The 22,638-nt window shown below is 42.0% G+C and overlaps 1 protein-coding gene and 2 long non-coding RNA genes across 3 annotated transcripts; all 3 read left to right on the top strand.

The window, feature by feature from the left end:
* Nucleotides 1-3,850: 3,850 nt before the first annotated feature.
* LOC114460404 (uncharacterized) lies at nucleotides 3,851-4,531 on the top strand. Its single transcript, XR_003673613.1, has 3 exons — nucleotides 3,851-3,897; nucleotides 4,198-4,266; nucleotides 4,371-4,531. It is a non-coding gene; the product is annotated as an uncharacterized LOC114460404 (long non-coding RNA).
* Nucleotides 4,532-4,559: 28 nt separating this feature from the next.
* Nucleotides 4,560-6,859, top strand: LOC114460396 (uncharacterized). The gene is made up of 3 exons (XR_003673606.1): nucleotides 4,560-4,768; nucleotides 6,540-6,647; nucleotides 6,744-6,859. It is a non-coding gene; the product is annotated as an uncharacterized LOC114460396 (long non-coding RNA).
* A 10,692-nt stretch (nucleotides 6,860-17,551) lies between these two features.
* LOC114460379 (transcription factor 7-like 1-A) lies at nucleotides 17,552-22,332 on the top strand. The gene is made up of 6 exons (XM_028442333.1): nucleotides 17,552-17,662; nucleotides 17,952-18,097; nucleotides 18,399-18,467; nucleotides 18,572-18,970; nucleotides 22,065-22,172; nucleotides 22,269-22,332. Exons 2-6 carry the CDS (start codon nucleotides 17,957-17,959, stop codon nucleotides 22,302-22,304), a joined length of 753 nt encoding a protein of 250 aa, XP_028298134.1. The 5' UTR covers nucleotides 17,552-17,662; nucleotides 17,952-17,956; the 3' UTR covers nucleotides 22,305-22,332.
* Nucleotides 22,333-22,638: the final 306 nt, after the last annotated feature.

Below are 22,638 nucleotides of genomic sequence, written 5' to 3'. Positions count from 1 at the left end.
ATGCTCTCCAGCATTTGTTTACCCTGTGCTTATAGTAACAGTGTTTTCTTCATCGAATTGGGTTTTAGCTGTGTCCAACCCCAACCAAGAGATAGCAAGGGCAAGGCAAATGTATTTGTATAGCGCATTTCATACACAAGGCAAACTCAATGTGCTTTACATGATCAAAAAGCGCAACAGAAAACATTCAACCAGCTTAAAATCTATAAGAACATAATTTAAAATTATCAGTAAAATCAATTGAATCATCAACAACACATTACATCAACAACAACATGGGCAAAAATCTCCCTCTCAATCATACGCAGATTAATACTAAAACTTTAATCCCGTGTAGCTAGTGACTAGAGCTCCTGGTGGCCCCTCATATGGTCCATAAAGGCTACTTGGTGCCCTTGGTTGAACTGTGGCCCTAACCCCTAACCCCACCTAATCCCACTAGATTCCTCCACTTAACCCAGAGAATGCCAACAATCTTCAAAGGTGCTATGTCATATTTAGCAAAACAACACTTAATGACAGCCTTCATGACACCTTATTCATGCTAATGACTAATAATGACAGCGTAATGTCAGCCTATGTATAAAACTTAAGTAAAGTGTTAACGTTTGTTCCTCCAGGAACGATTTATGATATTTATAACTTTTGTCTTTGGTGTGTGGGGCGACTGACACTTTTCTTGTTTGTCCATCTACAGTGGGAGAGCATTGTCACCAGAGTTAAAAGGTTTATATAATGCTGAGGCCACACTGCATGCTTCATCCATTTGTTGAAGAACCCTGGCTGGACTAACAAAATCAACTATGTAAGTCTACTCTGCTGACATGTTGACACAGCAACTTAAAGTGACGGTGAAAGTGTTTTTTTCAGCTGACTGAAAGGTTCATGTGGTTTATTTTAGAGAAACAAGAGGAAACGAAGAGATGAAGCAACTACTCAGTATCAAACCAACGAACCAACGCCGCTACACACACACATCAGCAGCACCAAGAGCAAGAACAAGCTGGACTTCCTCTGGAATCTGTTCCTTCCTCTTCCTTTTCTATTAAATTAATAAACATGTGGAACAGTTTTTATGTGAGATAATAGAAAACTGAACATATGGAATAGTCACACTGTTATAACAGTCTACAGGAAACATTTTTCAAACCAAATTACAAATAAATGAAATATGCAATTTAAAGAGTAAAAGATAACGTAGTATGTAAAAATCCATTCCAATTTATTATTAGTTTTTAAAATTAAATTTCTGCAGTGAGATATGGAAAGAGAGAAGTTTACAATAATACCAAAGGTTTTTAGTTTTTTCTTGTCTACATCCCACTGAAAATGGGACTGTGACCAAATTTTTGGGTCCTGGGGCCCCTCATTTAAAAAAGTGGTGCCTAGGTACGCCTGTTTCCATTTATAAATCACAATCAACTCGAAGGTTGGCGCACGTGAAGAAACACCCTTGCACCGCCTATTTGGTGCCCATAAAGGTCAGGTGAATTCCCCTGAATGAATATTGATTAATACAAATTCATGGCGGACCGAGGGGGAAAACGAGCAAATAAACAAATTTCACTCAATGTGAGGTGGAGGTAATTATTGTTGAGGTGGACACACGCAGGAAAGTGTAATTTGGTGACACAGTGAACAATACAAATGAAAAAAAAGAAAGGCAGATCATATTGCCTCATCAGACTGTGACAAGTGAAAAATAAACGATTGTCATAAAAGCGGAGGAGAAATGTGGATCATGTGGGAAGATGTGGGATTAAACTCTGCAGCAACTCGATCATCTTCCTCCCTCTGCAGCCTTGTCGTCCTCCCGCAGCACCTGGTCCTCACGGGGGGGTCCTGCCTACAGTGCTCGCCGGTCTCTGTGCCAGATAAACCACTGTGCATCTTTACGCATTAGAGTGTGTTCCTTTTTATAACAGCTACAGGTGTTGCAGCCAATTGATCGGTAGTTTTGCGCAATGATCATGTGATTATTATTATTATGAACACTGATTCAGGAAGAGTTTTCGGTTCTCATTTCATTGGATCTTAGTGCTGCATTGACACTGTGAACCGCATTTTTATTTAGCACAGATTCCAAGCGTGGGTTGGACTAAATGGAAAAGGTACCGCAATGGTTTAAGTCCTATTCTGAGGAGAAGTTATTTTGTAAGCATTGGAAACTATGTGAAAGTGGAGGTCTAAAGGTGGAGTGGTGGCCTAATGCTATTGGTTAAGGACGCTGGGCTTGTAATAGGAGGGGTCGACAATTCAAATCTCACCCGAATAACTGAATGTGTATTAAAGTTTAACATTTCAATATTAAAGGTTTATACTGTTTTGAACTAAGGTTCACTGTTTCAAATATACGTATGTCTTCATCGTAAATAAACTTGTGTAAGTGTACTATGAGATTTCATGGAATGAAACCCAGTGTGTTTATATCAATAATGGTTGAAGAATATCTTACGTTTTAGACCAAATGTTCCAAGCAAAGAGGGACCCTCATTTAGAAATGATTGATAGGTTATTTTTCTCAAACCTATTGCACAGACCGCATGACCTTTTTTGCCAGTGTATGAGCTAATGTTAGAATGAATACCACACGGTTGGATGAAATATCCTTGAAGTATATAGGCACTTGCTTGATCAAAAGGGCTTCAGAGCTGCAAGAATTTGGCAGCAGACTCTCAGCAGGTGTCTCTTTTGATATCCTGTTTTAGGACTTTGATTGTACAATAAATGACAATTCAGTTGTCCTGAAGATTTCTTCTACGCCACCTTTTTTGTCATCACCCACTGCCTTCTGAAAACCTCATAACCCACATGCTAAAGAGGTAAACTGGCAGTCTACAGTGTATTTTTGATTTTGAATCTCATAATATATATGGACTGTTAATATATATGTGTCTTAGATATGTGTCATTATTTATTAATCACTGACAATTCAATTTGTCTTTGTATTTCTAAAGACATAACATTGTTCACCAGAATTGCATGGGTTGTTTTTTATTTTAATTTTAATGTATATATTAAGGAAGGATTAAGGCAGACCAAGAGAAAACAAATAGAGTTAAAGAGGTAGGTCACTGCAATTGCTTCGTTTTAAAACATTACTGTTGAGTAAAGTTTTGTCAGCCGTTGGGGGCACCCCTGAGGGCGGAGCCCCAGGAAGCTGCCTAGTTTGCCTGTTGGCAAAGTCCACTTCTGCAAATAATACAGGGGTTTTAATAAAAAAAAGAAGTTAAGGCACTTGCGGTTTTGTTGCCATAGAAACCAAGTGTTCCAATTTCAGTGTTCCATATCAACCTTTGATGTGCAGCTGACTTTGATCTCCAGCATAGAACAACTTCTATCTTCAGTTTTTTGAGCTTTAATCAACAAGGAAGTCTCCTCAGAAGTCTCCATCGCTCTTTAAAATACATTGGGATTTTTTCAAGTATCATCAGCAAAAGTTCAAACACTTTTTAAATCAACTCAAAGTAAGTGCTTTTAAGTGATCATGTTTCCAAACTTAATGTGACAGTGACCTGGTGTTATGGTTTCGAGATAAACATCTTAGAAATTATCAATACAGAGAAATGCAATGTAACAGTGACATAAATAAGACGTCTTCATATCTGCAGTTATTAGCATGTAGTGTGGTAAACTGTTAGCCAGCTGTTTTACAGTGAGCCATGTTATTATTGAGCTTTGGATAGTCTGTGAATTATTACCTGCAATAGATCACAGTTCGTGTGCATTAATGTTTCTATTGTCAATGTTAGACATTATGAAGAAAATAATCTTCTTGAAGTGGAAAGGAAAGCATTTTAAGCGTCTCCATCATCAGGGTTCAGAGGAGGGGCTCCAGGATGTCACAAACCCCCATTTCCATCTCATCCTGCTGTTCAACAGCCAACTTCAACTGAAGTGAGTCATAGCAAATGATTCTCTATATTCATATATAATAATTGTATCAGTGACTTTCAACTGGTTGAAGTATTATTGCAGTTATTCATAGAAACATTATCCTTAAAGACAAAGCTTTGGTTCAGTTGTTCTTTCTCTAACTTTGCATGATTGATGCCATCCTTGATGAGATCGTTATGTATATTATTATTGTGGTTCTCTGCATGACTCATTTAAAGTGCTTGTAAATATCACTGATCGAATGCTTACATTATTTTACCCTGTTACTAATACATGATGTCATCTGCTTTCCTCCCTCAGAGTCTGGAGGATGTTGTGTTTGTTGATGAGCAGATGTGTGCCTGGAAAAAGCCGGAGTATGTTCAGCCGGTAAGAACCTGGACACGCCCCCTTCCCGTTTTTTTTGTAAAATTATCTACTTAATGTTGATGTGTTATTGATTCTTCTTAAAATATGGATGTTCTGCTTTTCAGGAACAGGTTCCTTATGATGAGCACAGGTACAGAGCCCAACAGCATGGGGGCCAGTGCGGGGGCCACTGTAAAAGTGGCCCTACAGTATTTAATGATGTCAGGCATGGGGCCCCAAACATTGAGGACCATAAAGTCAACACCGTCTTGCTGAAAGCGGATTATTACCCCCACAAAATCCTGGCCCCTCAACCATCCCTTCCATTCCAGCTGTGGTACACCATGTTGAGCTCCCAACCTTTACCCCCCCACCCAGTAATGAGGTGATCGTGACAAAGGAGCCATACATTAAAAAGCCCCCCAACGCCTTCATGCTCTTCCTGAAACAGAACAGGGCAGCTGCGGAGGCAGAGCTGGGCGTGAGGACGAGCGCTGTGGTGAACAAACACCTCGGTGAACGGGTAAATTAGTTTGTTCAGTAACACTTGAAGTTTTATACATAAAAGCTGACATTATTATGACATGACACCTGTCATTAGCATGGATAACGGTCTCATTAAGGCTGTCATTAAGTGTTGTTTGTTACCCTAACCCCTAACCCAGGGGTCACCAACCTTTCTAAAACTGAGCTACTTCATAGGTATGCGTAGTCCAAAGGGCTACCAGTTCGAAAAGAGCTTCTTAAATATTACATTTTCGCAGTTTCACTTTAATTACAGGGTAAGATAATAGCAGGCACTTTAAAAGGTCAGAAATGTTTAAGTTTCAACATGCAACACTTTATTTCTCCTAATTTATTCAATCGTTTAATTTTCCATGTTTCCTAGAAAATCCCCATGTTGCTATTTTACGACAAACAACTTTTAGCTCATCATAAAACATTACAAATTTGTAAAAATCCACTTTGCGTTTTAACAATATATATATTTTATTCATATCATATTATATATAACATACCCAGTGTTGTGCAAGTTACTTTTAAATAGTAATTAGGGTGCTTTCACACATATAGTCCGGTGGACTCTGTGTGATTCAGGAGGTGAATCTGCAACATTTTTTGCATTTTAATTTGCTCCGGCTTTCACACATTCTATTTGCCAAGCGCACCAAACTTTCTGAACTACGTCACGCAGGCGAAACGGTTGGTGTCCGATTGGACAGAATACTTCAGCCTCCAATGCTGTGACAATGTGGCGCTGCCCTTTTACTACAGTCACACCGTCACGTCCTATATTTGGTTTCTCTTCCTATGTTTTCCAAAGGAAATCCTAAAACATTCCCAGCAGAAAAGTCATTAATGATCATTCAAAATAACCCATAATCACACGATGCCACAACCTGCGCTAATGCTCTACATAAACACAGAGGTGACTCCGCTCCGTCTCATCCGTCAGTGCTCAGAGCCGTTTAGAGAAACAGATTTAAGTAAAATAAATTAATGATAAATTAATGATGTGGGAGAAATACAGAAGGGAGTGAGGAAATGTGACGTGTTTTTTTTTTTTGTGTGCTGACTAATGCGACTCTGAAAATAGACATTATGCTCCAGCATTTTGTTTACCCTGTGCTTATAGTAACAGTGTTTTCTTCATCGAATTGGGTTGTTAGCTGTGTCCAACCCCAACCAAGAGATAGCAAGGCAAGGCAAATGTATTTGTATAGCGCATTTCATACACAAGGCAACTCAATGTGCTTTACATGATCAAAAAGTGCAACAGAAAACATTCAACAGCTTAAAATCTATAAGAACATAATTTAAAATTATCAGTAAAATCAATTCAATTCATCAACAAACACATTACATCAACAACAACATGGCCAAAAATCTCCCTCTCAATCATACGCAGATTAATACTAAAACTTTATCACGTGTAGCTAGTGACTAGAGCTCCTGGTGGCCCCTCATATGGTCCATAAAGGCTACTTGGTGCCCTTGGTGAACTGTGCCCTAACCCCTAACCCCACCTAATCCCACTAGATTCCTCCACTTAACCCAGAGAATGCCAACATATCTTCAAAGGTGCTATGTCATAATTTAGCAAAACAACACTTAATGACAGCCTTCATGACACCTTATTCATGCTAATGACTAATAATGACAGCGTAATGTCAGCCTTATGTATAAAACTTTAAGTAAAGTGTTAACGTTTGTTCCTCCAGGAACGATCTGTGATATTTAAACTTTTGTCTTTAGTGTGTGCGACTGACACTTTTCTTGTTGTCCATCTACAGTGGAGAGCATTGTCACCAGAGTTAAAAGGTTTATATAATGCTGAGGCCACACTGCATGCTTTCATCCATTTGTCGGAGAACCCTGGCTGGACTAACAAAATCAACTATGTAAGTCTACTCTGCTGACATGTTGACACAGCAACTTAAAGGTGACGGTGAAAGTGTTTTTTCAGCTGACTGAAAGGTTCATGTGGTTTATTTTAGAGAAACAAGAGGAAACGAAGAGATGAAGCCAACTAACTCAGTATCAAACCAACGAACCAACGCCGCTACACACACACATCAGCAGCACCAAGAGCAAGAACAAGCTGGACTTCCTCTGGAATCTGTTCCTTCCTCTTCTCTTTTCTATTAAATTAATAAACATGTGGAACAGTTTTATGTGAGATAATAGAAAACTGAACATAAGGAATAGTCACACTGTTATAACAGTCTACAGGAAACATTTTTCAAACCAAATTACAAATAAATGAAAATATGCAATTTAAAGAGTAAAAGATAAACGTAGTATGTAAAAAATCCATTCCAATTTATTATTAGTTTTTAAAATTAAATTTCTGCAGTGAGATATGGAAAGAGAGAAGTTACAATAATACCAAAAGGTTTTTAGTTTTTTTCTTGTCTACATCCCACTGAAAATGGGACTGTGACCAAATTTTTGGGTCCTGGGGCCTCATTTAAAAAAGTGTGCCTAGGTACGCCTGTTTCCATTTCTAAATCACAATCAACTCGAAGGTTGGCGCACGTGAAGAAACACCTTGCACCGCCTATTTGGTGCCCATAAAAGGTCAGGTGAATTCCCTGAATGAATATTCATTAATACAAATTTCATGGCGGACCGAGGAGGAAAACGAGCAAATAAAACAAATTTCACTCAATGTGAGGTGGAGGTATTAATTGTTGAGGTGGACACACGCAGGAGAGTGTAATTTGGTGACACAGTGAACAATACGAATGAAAAAAAAGAAAGGCAGATCATATTGCCTCATCAGACTGTGACAGGTGAAAAATAAACGATTGTCATAAAAGCGGAGGAGAAAATATGGATCATGTGGGAAAATGTGGGATTAAACTCTGCAGCAACTCGATCGTCTTCCTCCCTCTGCAGCCTTGTCGTCCCTCCCGCAGCACCTTGTCCTCACGGTGGGGTCCTGCCTACAGTGCTCGCCAGTCTCTGCGCCAGATAAGCCACTGTGCATCTTTACGCATTAGAGTGTGTTCTGTTAGGTCCCTGTGTTTTGCCTGCTCTGCCTCCCCCTCCCTTTCTGTTTGTTTCCAGGGCTGTGTGTGTCAGGGGGCGTGGCTGGCTCCTCTGCTGCTCCTGGAGTCTCACACCTGGGTGTGATTAGCCAATCAGTGGGCTTTAAAGCACTTGGGCTGACTCTGCTTCAGTGCCAGATTATTCCATGTCTCAAATCCCGTCTACAAGCCTGCCAGCCAGCTCCCTGCTACCACAGCCATCTACCCTTTTTGGAAATAAAGCTTTTTTTGTGCAAATCCTCCACTTCTCAGTCTCTGCTTTGGGGGTCCAACTACCTAACCTTAACAGAATAATCTGGCCAAATATGGACCCCGCAGAGGCTGAACGCTTCAAAAAGGCCCTCAGTTCACAGGGTCTGAGAGTTGGACAGCATGAGACGGCTCTTAAAGAAATCATGGACGCCATTTCCAGACTTTCTACAAACGTCTCAGAACTCAACAATCAGGTTGGACAAATGGCTACTCACCTGACCTCAATCACCGCACCTGCTCCAATTCCTGCCCAGGCTTCTGCTCCGCCACCTGCTTCAGATCCTGCCTTGATTCCGGCTCCACCACACAACCCACCTGCCCAGCCCCGTGAACCATTCATCCCCACTCCGTCTAGGTATTCAGGTGAGCCAGGGACATGTAGTCAATTTCTTCATCAGTGCATGATTGTTTTTGATCAACAACCATTAACGTATTCTACGGACCAAGCTAGAGTAGCTTTTATAATGAGTCTGCTAGCTGGGAAGGCCTCTGCTTGGGCAGTGGCTGTAGCTAACAGTGGCTCAGTAGTTTGTCAGTCTCTTCATTCATTTACCGCTGAGATGCGTAAGGTGTTTGAACACCCATTACTGAGTAAAGGGGCTAGTAGCCGTCTCCTTTCTCTACGCCAGGGTTCAGGTTCCGTTTCTAGCTACTCTATTGATTTCCGCATCTTAGCTGCAGAGTGTGGTTGGGATCAGAGGGCCCTTCAGGGGGTATTTCTTAGGGGCTTAAGTGAAGAGGTCAAGGACGAACTGGCAGCGCGTGATGAGACTGACACTTTAGATGAGCTTATATCTTTAGCCATAAGATTAGATGACCGACTGCGAGAGAGACCGTAGGGAAAGGTCAGGCAGACGTAGTTTTTTCCCCAACTCAAGACCTCTTCAAGCTGCCCAGTCTCTCCCCGTTCTGCAGAGCTATTCCCTGCAGGTCCTGCTCAGAGTTCTACTCCCGTCTTCCCTGGGGAGCCCATGCAGCTGGGTAGGATTATCAGTCCAGAGGAGCGTCAACGTCGGTTGGATCAACGCCTCTGCATGTACTGTGTCAGGCAGGACACATTCGGGCAAACTGTCCAACTCGGCCAAAAGAGGTTGCTCATCAGCCACAGGGGGGGGTCCTGGTGAGCCCACACACCCACTGATCCCTCCACCCGACGTATTCAGCTTCCAGGTACTGTCACCATTAACAAGGACTCTTTTCCTCTCCTCGCCTTAGTCGATTCAGGGGCTGATGACAATTTCATTGACTGTTCGTTTGTTTCCCAGTGCAACATTCCCGTGGAGCCCCTCCCTAGTTCCTAAGTCTGTTTTTTGCCTTAGATGGCCGGTCGCTTGCCACTGTGACTCACCGTACTGTTCCGTGTCCCTCCTCTTGTCTGGTAACCATCATGAGACTGTCTCCCTTTAGTTTCTTGACTCTCCTTCAACCCCATTAGTTCTAGGTTCTCCCGTGGTTAAAGAATGCATAATCCGCACATAGACTGGTCCAAGTTATCTATTATCAATTGGAGTCTGTTCTGCCATATACACTGTCTCTCATTCTGCCATTCCCTCTACTAAAACACACTATGAAAGCCCTAAGCCTGTTGATCTTTCATCTGTTCCTAGTGAATACCACGACCTCCAGGAGGTGTTTTCCAAGGACAAAGCCGTATCATTGCCTCCTCATCGACCCTATGACTGCAGCATAGAAACTGGTTTCAGGTGCACCTTTACCCACTAGTAAACTCTATAATCTTTCAAAACCAGAAAGGGAGTCAATGGAGACATATATCACTGAATCGTTAGCTGCAGGACTGATTCGGGGGCCCTCTTCCTCTCCTGTGGGTGCTGGTTCTTTTTTGTGGACAAGAAGGACAAGTCACTCCGCCCCTGTATTGACTTCAGGGGTCTAAATGACATTACTGTGAAGAACAAGTATCCTCTCCCCTCTCTTAGACTCTGCCTTTTTGTTCCTTGCAGGAGGCTTCTATTTTTACTAAGTTGGACCTTCGCAACGCTTATCATTTAGTTAGGATTAAGAGGGAGATGAGTGGAAGACTGCCTTTAATACTCCCTTGGGACATTTTGAGTATTTAGTAATGCCCTTCGGATTGACTAACGCTCCAGCAGTTTTCCAAGCTTTTGATTAACGATGTTTTAAGAGACATGTTAAACAGATTTATTTTTGTTTATTTGGAAGATATTTTGATCTTTTCTCGCACACCTGAAGAACATATCCAGCATGTTAGGCTAGTCCTTCAGCGCCTTCTTGAGAACAGACTCTACGTTAAAGCGGAGAAATGTGATTTTCATGCCGTTTCTGTTCAGTTTCTTGGTTTTGTTATTGAGAAAGGACAGATTAGGTCCGATCCTGCCAAGGTCGAGGCAGTAAATGACTGGCCCACTCCTACAAGTCGCAAGCTTCTACAAAGATTTTTAGGGTTTGCTAATTTTTATAGGAGATTTATTCGCGACTACAGTAGAGTCGCTGCACCTTTAAACTCGACTGACATCTGTTAAAGTCCCCTTTGTTTGGTCAGCTGAAGCAGAGGCTTCTTTTGTTCGTTTAAAGAACCTTTTCTGTTTCTGCACCTGTCCTCTCCCATCCTGATCCCACAGCTCAGTTCATCGTTGAGGTTGATGCATCCGATTCTGGCGTCGGTGCTGGTCCTCTCCCAGCGTTCCACTTCAGACCACAAGCTCCATCCCTGTGCCTTCTTTTCCCGTCAGCTCAATCCTGCTGAGAGAGAAACTATGATGTGGGCAATCGTGAACTACTGGCCGTGGTTCTGGGCGCTGAAGGAGTGAGACACTGGCTGGAGCTCTCGGCCCAGCCTTTTGTGGTATGGACCTGACCATAAGAATTTGTCTTACCTTCGTTCTGCCCGCAGATTGAACGCCCGCCAGGCACGGTGGGCACTCTTTTTGGGTCGATTTTAACTTCACCCTTACCTACCCGCCCAGGATCAAGTAATGTCAAACCGGACATTCTCTCTCGAAGGTTTTCTGCAACCGGTGGAAGATAAGTGTGGGGAAATTATCTCACCCGCCTGTATTGTTGGGGCAGCCAGTTGGGATGTGGAGAGGGACGTTCAGGAGGCTCAGGTTGGTCACCCCACACCCGAGGCTTGTCCACCAGGTCTCCTGTTTGTACCCCCTTCTGCTCGGTCTAAGGTGCTTCAATGGGGACTGACTCGAAGTTGGCATGCCATCCCGGATTTTCATCGCACCTTGACCCTTGTCCAGCAACGCTTCTGGTGGCCCTCGATTTTCCTCAGATACTAAGGACTACGTCGCTGCCTGTTCTGTCTGTGCACGCAGCAAGCCTCTCACCGTGCTCCAGCTGGGCTGCTCCGGCCACTCCCCATTCCTCGTCGCCCGTGGTCTCATATAGCAGTGGACTTCGTTACCGGCCTGCCGCCGTCGGGAGGTAACACTGTCATCTTCACTATTGTGGACCGTTTCTCTAAATGTGCACATTTCATTCCATTGCCTAAATTGCCGTCTGCCCTCGAGACGGCCAATCTGCTTGTTCTGCATGTTGTCAGACTGCAACGGAATACCCCAGGACATTGTTTCTGATCGAGGTCCCCAGTTCGCCTCCCGGGTGTGGAAGGTCTTTTGCCATGCCTTGGGAGCTTCTGCAAGTTTGTCGTCAGGATTTCACCACAGACCAATGGCCAGACGGAGCGGGCCAACCAGGACCTTGAGGTCGGCCATGCGATGTGTCACAAGCGCGTTACCCAGCCTCCTGGTCTACACATCTTCCGTGGATTGAATACTCCCATAATTCTCTGGTTTCATCTGCTACGGGGTATGTCCTCCGTTCATGGCTGCTAATGGTTTTCAACCCCCAGTTTTCCCCGTCCCAGGAGTCAGTGGTTTCTGTTCCATCCATTCACAACACCATCTTCGTCGGGCCAGGCGGGTCTGGCAAGAGGTCCGGGCCGCCCTCTCTTAGGACTGCCGCTCGGAACCAGAGGATTGCCGACCGCCGTCGTCTGAGGCCCCGACTACAAGCCCTTGTGACAGAGTTTGGCTCTCCACCAGGGACCTCCCCCCTCCAGGTGGATTCTCGTAAGCTGGCCACCCAGATATATAGGGCCGTACGAGATTGATCGGGTGATCAATCCTGCTGCGGTGAGACCTCATGTTGCCCCAGTCTTTGAAGGTTTCACCCGGTGTTTCATGTGTCGCTGCTTAAAAACCGGTGACTCTGAGGTCCTTTCAGCCCTCCAGCCGAGCCCCCTCCTCCCCCCCGGATCATTGACGGTGGTCCTGCCTTTGATGTGAGCAGGAGTTTGGATGTACGGCGTCGTGGGCGTGGTTTCCAGTATCTGGTGGATTGGGAGGGCTACTGGCCAGAGGACCGTTCTTGGGTGTCCGCGGTCCTTGATCCTGGACCCGGATCTGCTCCGGGATTTCTACGCCCTGCATCCTGACCGGCCTGGGGAGGACGCCGGGTGGCGTCCATTGAGGGGGGGGTACTGTTAGGGGTCCCTGGTGTTTGCCTGCTCTGCCTCCCCCTCCCTTTCTGTTTGTTGTCCAGGGCTGTGTGTGTCAGGGGGGCGTGGCTGGCTTCCTCTGCTGCTCCTGGAGTCTCACACCTGGTGTGATTAGCCAATCAGTGGGCTTTAAAAGCACTTGGGCTGACTCTGCTTCAGTGCCAGATTATTCCATGTCTCAAATCCCCGTCTACAAGCCTGCCAGCCAGCTCCCTGCTACCACAGCCATCTACCCTTTTTGGAAATAAAGCTTTTTTGTGCAAATCCTCCACTTCTCAGTCTCTGCTTTGGGGGGTCCAACTACCTAACCTTAACAGTGTTCCTTTTTATAGCCAATTGATCGGTAGTTTTGCGCAATGATCATGTGATTTTGATTATTATTATTATTATTATTATTATTATTATTATTATTATTAATGATATAAAACTGTATTTGTAGGCGCGCGCACGTCACGCACTCCCTGGGGTGTCAGTATAATTTTTTCCTCCCGTCTTTGCAAATGCATTCTTCAAATAATGTGTTGTGAAATGTTCAAATGCGTTTGATTATTTCACACAAATTCTATGAATTTCACAGAGCTGTCTTTAAATTTCATTCTTCTCCTGTTGGCGTCTGAGTTTCCCGTTCTCATGATTTTGTGCGTACGGCAAGGTCAGAGCAGCCGTGGGAGGTGCGCACATTATCTCATCAGGTTTTTTTTATAAATCCCAACTTTGTTTAAATGTGGCGTATGCTTTCTTTGTACGTACGCAGCGTTTATAAATGAGGCCCCTGATCACAAGTCTAGAACTTCTGTTGTAATAGAAACATACAATATAGAAGAAACTGTTTAAAAACCTGTTTTAAAGTCAATTGTGACTGATTTGTGTCAGATAATTAACTGCTATTTCTATACTGGAAAAGACTAATCACCAACCTTCCTTTCAATATGGCCAAGATCATTGAGAAGCTGGTCTTCAACCAACTAAGTTATTAACTTTCAACAGAGTCTTTGATACATTTCTGTCAGGCTTTGGTCTGTCACAGCACAGAAACAGCTCTGATTAAAGTGATCAATCACATAAAAGTTGAAACACTGATTCAGGAAGAGTTTCTGTTCTCATTTTATTGGATCTTAGTGCTCTGCATTTGACACTGTGAACCGCATTTTTATTTAGCACAGATTCCAAGCGTGGGTTGGACTAAATGGAAAGTACCCGCAATGGTTTAAGTCCTATTCTGAGGAGAGAAGTTATTTTGTAAGCATTGGAAACTATGTGAAGTGGAGGTCTAAAGGTGGAGTGGTGGCCTAATGCTATTGGTTAACACTAGAAGTCCCACAGAGGTGTCAAATGAACTTTTTACCTATAAAACCCAGAGAGGTGTCATTTGACCCAAAGAGAACACAAAAATTATTTATTTTTAATGACAGTGTGGTGTGAGAAATGTGCAAAAGAACAACTGTGATTTGTTTTCAATGGTTTTTATTTGTGTAAAAAAAAAAAAAAAACAAAATAAATAAAAATAAATGATAATAACAAAGCAACTGTGCACATATTTAGAAGAATCTCCTTCATCCTCTTATTGAGACTCGTGACATACTTGGCACTAGCCAACGGTATCTCTCTCCTACATTTGCCACATGTGTATTTGTGGCAATGAACACATCGCACAGTTGCGCGATTGCTCTTGCAGCAATGGTTGATCTGACACTTAGCCCTTTTCCCAGGGCCAGGTGTAGGCGGTTGTTGTTGGCGCAGTTGCTCTTTGAGTGGCCTTATTTTCACTCACATGAGAGTTAGCCAACTCTCTTGCTAGCTGAAACCAGGAAGGTCCACCCGTCTCTCCTGCACCCCGGTGCATTCTTGATAAAGCAGATGTGCATTGAGTGCCGCCATGTCGATGATGTTGTAGAACACGCGACTGGCCATCGCCGTGTTCCTGTGCGCACATCTGTACTCCCGCACCATCTGGTCCATCACATCCACTCCGCACTTTGTGGTGTTGTATTGGGTGATGGTGTTTGGCCTTCCTTTTGATGGTTTCCTCAGTCTCAACCACGCTGTGCATGCTGCTGAGAATGTAGACGGTCTTTTTCGTTTGGGCGCATACACCGTCAGCGTGGCACCAGTGGTGGAAAACACCTAAAAAAGAAGAAATTGTTGTTATTATAGCGGTTTTAAACACAATGACACACTCAGAGGTGTTGATGGAATAAAAAGACCAACAACATACCTGAGTGGTGAATTCCTTGCGGTCCATCTTTCTAGTTGACTGAGGAATTTCCTCCCGGCGAATCTTGTTGACTGTCCCGAGGATGGTGGTTTTCCGGCTGAGCAGGTCGTCGTGCAAGTGTCAGTGATGTAAAGAAATTGTCCGTGGTGACCGTCCTGCCTTTGTCCATAAATGGTTCCATCAGCTTCATCACCACACTCTCAGAAGTCTCTCCTCACTGGGACGACTGGGGTCCTTTCCAAGATATGGGAGGACATTGCAGATGTATCTTTGTTTTCCAATCACAAGTCACCCAAAACTTTATGCCAAATTTGTCGGGTTTTGTTGCAATGTAACTGCAGCAAACAGCAGCGAGTCTTCGATGGGAAAAGCTGTTCATCAATTGTGATGTGTCGACCAGGGTTGTAGCATGTGATGCAGTTGGTAACAAACGATCCCCACACATCCGAAATTGCAGCAAACTTATCTGTCTGCACTCGCTCACTGCGCGTAAACATGTCATCAAATCGTAGGTGACGCATGATGTCTTGGAAACGGTTTCGTGACATAATTCCAGTGATAAGTGGGTTTCCCAGGCATGCTGACCAGCTGTCACGCAGAGATGGAACCTTGGTCACCCCCCTCAAAATAATAACAGAAATAAATGCCATTAGTTCATGGAGGATCATGAACCAGTCCGTCTGCTCCGTTTGCCGTGCATGCTGAATAGTCCATTCTTGAATGGGACGGAGCATGCCAACAGTAATGAAACAGAGGAAGCTCTGAAGGCGACTCCTGATTCTTCTTCTGGCCTTTGCTGTTGGCTCTCCATCTGCAGCCTACGGTTCCATTGGAGTGAAACGGAGAATTGTACCCACATGTTCTTCATGCCACACTGTGCCCTCTTTCGCCGTCTCTGTGGCTCACTATCCAACCGAGCTCTCTTTTCCAGATGAGGAGCAGTCTCGTCATCTGCAATGTGAACAAATTCAAATTATTCTTTTTCTTCGGTTTTAAATAAAAATAAGTCAGGAAATGAAAATAGGATGTTTGGGAAATCTAACCTGAAGACAGCTCAGAGTCCGAATCCGAATTTGGCTGAAGGTTTATGTCCTCCCCATCTGAGTCACAAGGGTTTGCCTTGTTCAGGATCAATTCCAACGCTTCTTGAGTGGTAAATCTTCTCTGCATTTGAGTAGAATAAGTGTGGAGTGTCAGCAGGTGGAAGCAGCCAGCTATTTATTCCCCACAGCACAAAAGGTTGCATGACAACAGGGTATTCCAGTGGTGTCCAATTCCGGTCCTCGAGGGCCACTAATCAGCACACCTTATTCAAATGATCATCCAGCTCTGCAGAAGCCTGATAATCATTTGAATCAGGTGTGTTGGAAGAGGTGACTCTGTTTCTTTCAATGTTTGTAGTCTGTGTTTGTTCTCCCCCAGCATCAAGCAGAACGAGTTAATAACGGGGCATTGTGACTTTAGCTTCCAGGGCACTTCCCCCTAACATTCCAGACTTCCATTGTTAGAGTCAGGCTCTCCCCCCTGCTGATTTCTCAGGTGATTCATTTACAAATGAATAGATGCAAATTGTAGCCATCAGAGTCGTCAGTTTGGTCCTAGAGTTCATTTGACCCTGCTCTGGGACTTCTGGGGGGATATAGAAATCCCTGGGACTTCTAGTGTTAAGGACGCTGGGCTTGTAATAGGAGGGTCGACAATTCAAATCTCACCCGAATAACTGATGTGTATTAAAGTTTAACATTTCAATATTAAAGGTTTATACTGTTTTGAACTAAGGTTCACTGTTTCAAATATACGTATGTCTTCATAGTAAATAAATTGTGTAAAGTGTACTATGAGATTTCATGGAATGAAACCCAGTGTGTTATATCAATAATGGTTGAAGAACATCTTACGTTTTAGACCAAATGTTCCAAGCAAAGAGGGACCCTCATTAGAATGATTGATAGGTTATTTTTTCTCAAACCTATTGCACAGACCGCATGACCTTTTTTGCCAGTGTATGAAGCTAATGTTAGAATGAATACCACACGTTGGATGACATATCCTTGAAGTATATAGGCACTTGCTTGATCAAAAGGGCTTCAGAGCTGCAAGATTTTGGCAGCAGACTCTCAGCAGGTGTCTCTTTTGATATCCTGTTTTAGGACTTTGATTGTACAATAAATGACAATTCAGTTGTCCTGAAGATTCTTCTACGCCACCTTTTTTTGTCATCACCCACTGCCATCTGAAAACCTCATAACCCACAGTGCTAAAGAGGTAAACTGGCAGTCTACAGTGTATTTTTAATTTTGAATCTCATAATATATATGGACTGTTAATATATATGTGTCTTAGATATGTGTCATTATTTATTAATCACTGACAATTCAATTTGTCTTTGTATTTCTAAAGACATAACATTGTTCACCAGAATTGCATGGGTTGGTTTTTTATTTTAATTTTAATGTATATATTAAGGAAGGATTAAGGCAGACCAAGAGAAAAAAAATAGAGTTAAAAAGGTAGGTCACTGCAATTGCTTCGTTTTAAAACATTACTGTTGATTAAAGTTTGTCAGCCGTTGGGGGCCCCCCTGAGGGCGGGGCACCAGGCAGCTGCCTAGTTTGCCTGTTGGCAAAGTCCACCTCTGCAAATAATACAGGGGTTTTAATGAAGAAAGAAGTTAAGGCACTTGTGGTTTTTGTTGCCATAGAAACCAAGTGTTCCAAATTTTGGTGTTCCATATCAACCTTTGATGTGCAGCTGACTTTGATCTCCAGCATAGAACAACTTCTATCTTCAGTTTTTGAGCTTTAATCAACAAGGGAGTCTCCTCAGAAGTCTCCATCGCTCTTTAAAATACGTTGGGGTTTTCTCAAGTATCATCAGCAAAAGTTCAAACACTTTTTAAATCAACTCAAAGTAAGTGTTTTTAAAGTGATCATGTTTCCAAACTTAATGTGACAGTGACCTGGGTGTTTTGGTTTCGAGATAAACATCTTAGAAATTATCAATACAGAGAAATGCAATGTAACAGTGACATAAATAAGACGTCTTTCATATCTGCAGTTATTAGCATGTAGTGTGGTAAACTGTTAGCAGCTGTTTTACAGTGAGCCATGTTATTATTGAGCTTTGGATAGTCTGTGAATTATTACACTGCAATAGATCACAGTTCGTGTGCATTAATGTTTCTATTTGTCAATGTTAGACATTATGAAGAAAATAATCTTCTTGAAGTGGAAAGGAAAGCATTTTAAGCGTCTCCATCATCAGGGTTCAGAGGAGGGGCTCCAGGATGTCACAAACCCCCCATTTCCATCTCATCCTGCTGTTCAACAGCCAACTTCAACTGAAGTGAGTCATAGCAAATGATTCTCTATATTCATATATAATAATTGTATCAGTGAATTTCAACTGGTTGAAGTATTATTGCAGTTATTCATAGAAACATTATCCTTAAAGACAAAGCTTTGGTTCAGTTGTTCTTTCTCTAACTTTGCATGATTGATGCCATCCTTGATGAGATCGTTATGTATATTATTATTGTGGTTCTCTGCATGACTCATTTAAAGTGCTTGTAAATATCACTGATCGAAATGCTTACATTATTTTACCCTGTTACTAATACATGATGTCATCTGCTTTCTTCCCTCAGAGTCTGGAGGATGTTGTGTTTGTTGATGAGCAGATGTGTGCCTGGAAAAAGCCGGAGTATGTTCAGCCGGTAAGAACCTGGACACGACCCCTTCCCGTTTTTTTTGTAAAATTATCTACTTAATGTTGATGTGTTATTGATACTTCTTAAAATATGGATGTTCTGCTTTTCAGGAACAGGTTCCTTATGATGAGCACAGGTACAGAGCCCAACAGCATGGGGGCCAGTACGGGGGCCACTGTAAAAGTGGCCCTACGGTATTTAATGATGTCAGGCATGGGGCACCAAACATTGAGGACCATACAGTCAACACCGTCTTGCAGAAAGCGGATTATTACCCCCAACAAAATCCTGGCCCCTCAACCATCCCTTCCATTCCAGCTGTGGTACACCATGTTGAGCTCCCAACCTTTACCCCCCCACCCAGAAATGAGGTGATCGTGACAAAGGAGCCATACATTAAAAAGCCCCCCAACGCCTTCATGCTCTTCCTGAAACAGAACAGGGCAGCTGCGGAGGCAGAGCTGGGCGTGAGGACGAGCGCTGTGGTGAACAAACACCTCGGTGAACGGGTAAATTAGTTTGTTCAGTAACACTTGAAGTTTTATACATAAAAGCTGACATTATTATGACATGACACCTGTCATTAGCATGGATACGGTCTCATTAAGGCTGTCATTAAGTGTTGTTTGTTACCCTAACCCCTAACCCAGGGGTCACCAACCTTTCTAAAACTGAGCTACTTCATAGGTATGCGTAGTCCAAAGGGCTACCAGTTCGAAAAGAGCTTCTTAAATCTTACATTTTCGCAGTTTCACTTTAATTACAGGGTAAGATAATAGCAGGCACTTTAAAAGGTCAGAAATGTTTAAGTTTCAACATGCAACACTTTATTTCTCCTAATTTATTCAATCGTTTAATTTTCCACGTTTCCTAGAAAATCCCCATGTTACTATTTTACGACAAACAACTTTTAGCTCATTATAAAACATTACAAATTTTTAAAAATCCACTTTGCGTTTTAACAATATATATATTTATTCATATCATATTATATATAACATACCCAGTGTTGTGCAAGTTACTTTTAAATAGTAATTAGGGTGCTTTCACACATATAGTCCGGTGGACTCTGTGTGATTCAGGAGGTGAATCTGCAACATTTTTTGCATTTTAATTTGCTCCGGCTTTCACACATTCTATTTGCCAAGTGCACCAAACTTTCTGAACTACGTCACGCAGGCGAAACGGTTGGTGTCCGATTGGACAGAATACTTCAGCCCCCAATGCTGTGACAATGTGGCGCTGCCCTTTTACTACAGTCACACCGTCACGTCCTATATTTGGTTTCTCTTCCTATGTTTTCCAAAGGAAATCCTAAAACATTCCCAGCAGAAAAGTCATTAATGATCATTCAAAATAACCCATAATCACACGATGCCACAACCTGCGCTAATGCTCTACATAAACACAGAGGTGACTCCGCTCCGTCTCATCGTCAGTGCTCAGAGCCGTTTAGAGAAACAGATTTAAGTAAAATAAATTAATGATAAATTAATGATGTGGGAGAAATACAGAAGGGAGTGAGGAAATGTGACGTGTTTTTTTTTTTTGTGTGCTGACTAATGCGACTCTGAAAATAGACATATAGATAGATGGATGGATGGATGGATGGATGGATATGTGCTGCTGGAGCGCTGGGTTGTGAATGCGTGCTCGTGTCAGTTAATGTGACGGGAGGCACGCAGCAGCACAGTGGCTGCTGTTGTCACTGATGGAGTTGCTCCGTTACAATTGCGCTTCAATGTAAAGTCCTATGTTTGGCCCTGGTTGTTTTCTCACATGGTTAAACATCGCATCATGCTTTGCTTGAGCCGAACCGAGACCTACATTTTTCAGAGGACCAGAGTTCCTTGTTTGCTGAGATTTCACATATCGCAAAAAGACAGGAGTATCCAAGGAAGCGAAGCATGATGCAGAGCAAAGAGGCGTGTGAAAGCACCCTTAGTAAACAGTTACTAGTTACTCAGTTACACAATATAAAAGTAACTAGCTACTTCAGAAAGTTACTATTGCATTGATTTGAAGTAAAATTTTAATGCTCAAATGTGACCCCACCTCCATCCCTCTTTAAAGGAAATCCAAATACATGTGCAAGTTCAATTATTTATGATAAATCTGAATATTATGATGAAATGGACACTCAATACAAAACATTACTAACAGAAACAATGTACACAAATCTAAAGTATTTTAATGTTGCTGTAAGACAAAGTGAAACTAGCATCCAATCAAATGCATTTATGTAGAAATTATGTTTATATAGTGGATTGATACAAATAACACAATAGATCTTTTGGAACTTTGATATTTATTGTCCCTCAACAGGCCACAACTGGGCAAAAATTAATTATACTTGTTGAGCACTAAAATCTATAACACATATATACATTATTTGTAGTGCAAATAAAACAACAAAAAAAGTTCAGACAATTGTTAGATATCCTGAACTTAATTTTTCTTACTTCCTCAAAGTAGAACTGTGTAACAATATGAGGTACTTTCAATCTAACTGAAAAGTACAATATAGAGTATAACTAAAGAATCAAAACATAAACAGGTAAAAAAAATAAATAAATAAATCTCCATAAAAATGAATCAATTTCTCTGCAAAATGCATACACTCTTTTTAGTGCAAATGTAATAAGATGCAACATAACTCCAGACATAATGTATCCAACTTTAGCTCCTGAACATTCATTAATCGATTTATCCAGGCATTCATTCTTCTATCCATTCATCTGTCAATCCATTCAAGTCATCCAACCATCTATCCATCATTCTATTCTCCCCATTCATCAAAGCTACCCTATCTACCTGTCCATCTACCCATTCTTGTCATCATGGTCAGTTGTAGGCAGGCATATATGAGGGGGCAGTCAGAAATGTTAAGGGGGCATCATATGTACACATTATGCTCCAGCATTTTGTTTACCCTGTGCTTATAGTAACAGTGTTTTCTTCATCGAATTGGGTTGTTAGCTGTGTCCAACCCCAACCAAGAGATAGCAAGGCAAGGCAAATGTATTTGTATAGCGCATTTCATACACAAGGCAACTCAATGTGCTTTACATGATCAAAAAGCGCAACAGAAAACATTCAACAGCTTAAAATCTATAAGAACATAATTTAAAATTATCAGTAAAATCAATTCAATTCATCAACAAACACATTACATCAACAACAACATGGCCAAAAATCTCCCTCTCAATCATACGCAGATTAATACTAAAACTTTATCACGTGTAGCTAGTGACTAGAGCTCCTGGTGGCCCCTCATATGGTCCATAAAGGCTACTTGGTGCCCTTGGTGAACTGTGCCCTAACCCCTAACCCCACCTAATCCCACTAGATTCCTCCACTTAACCCAGAGAATGCCAACATATCTTCAAAGGTGCTATGTCATAATTTAGCAAAACAACACTTAATGACAGCCTTCATGACACCTTATTCATGCTAATGACTAATAATGACAGCGTAATGTCAGCCTTATGTATAAAACTTTAAGTAAAGTGTTAACGTTTGTTCCTCCAGGAACGATTTGTGATATTTAAACTTTTGTCTTTGGTGTGTGCGACTGACACTTTTCTTGTTGTCCATCTACAGTGGAGAGCATTGTCACCAGAGTTAAAAGGTTTATATAATGCTGAGGCCACACTGCATGCTTTCATCCATTTGTCGAAGAACCCTGGCTGGACTAACAAAATCAACTATGTAAGTCTACTCTGCTGACATGTTGACACAGCAACTTAAAGGTGACGGTGAAAGTGTTTTTTCAGCTGACTGAAAGGTTCATGTGGTTTATTTTAGAGAAACAAGAGGAAACGAAGAGATGAAGCCAACTAACTCAGTATCAAACCAACGAACCAACGCCGCTACACACACACATCAGCAGCACCAAGAGCAAGAACAAGCTGGACTTCCTCTGGAATCTGTTCCTTCCTCTTCTCTTTTCTATTAAATTAATAAACATGTGGAACAGTTTTTATGTGAGATAATAGAAAACTGAACATAAGGAATAGTCACACTGTTATAACAGTCTACAGGAAACATTTTTCAAACCAAATTACAAATAAATGAAAATATGCAATTTAAAGAGTAAAAGATAAACGTAGTATGTAAAAATCCATTCCAATTTATTATTAGTTTTTAAAATTAAATTTCTGCAGTGAGATATGGA

The sequence above is a fragment of the Gouania willdenowi genome, unplaced genomic scaffold, assembly GCF_900634775.1.
Source record: "Gouania willdenowi unplaced genomic scaffold, fGouWil2.1 scaffold_434_arrow_ctg1, whole genome shotgun sequence".
NCBI classification, from domain to species: domain Eukaryota; kingdom Metazoa; phylum Chordata; class Actinopteri; order Blenniiformes; family Gobiesocidae; genus Gouania; species Gouania willdenowi.
The sequence above is the reverse complement of the archived record's forward strand: the minus strand, read 5'-3'. Positions and strand labels throughout refer to the sequence as shown.

Bases quoted from the DNA above. Each gene is read 5' to 3' on its own strand.
- LOC114460379 (XM_028442333.1), top strand. From the start codon at position 17,957: ATGAAGAAAATAATCTTCTTGAAGTGGAAAGGAAAGCATTTTAAGCGT. The intron at 18,468-18,571 runs GTAAGAACCTGG...TCTGCTTTTCAG, and splicing joins AGCCGGAGTATGTTCAGCCG to GAACAGGTTCCTTATGATGA. The intron at 22,173-22,268 runs GTAAGTCTACTC...GGTTTATTTTAG, and splicing joins GGACTAACAAAATCAACTAT to AGAAACAAGAGGAAACGAAG.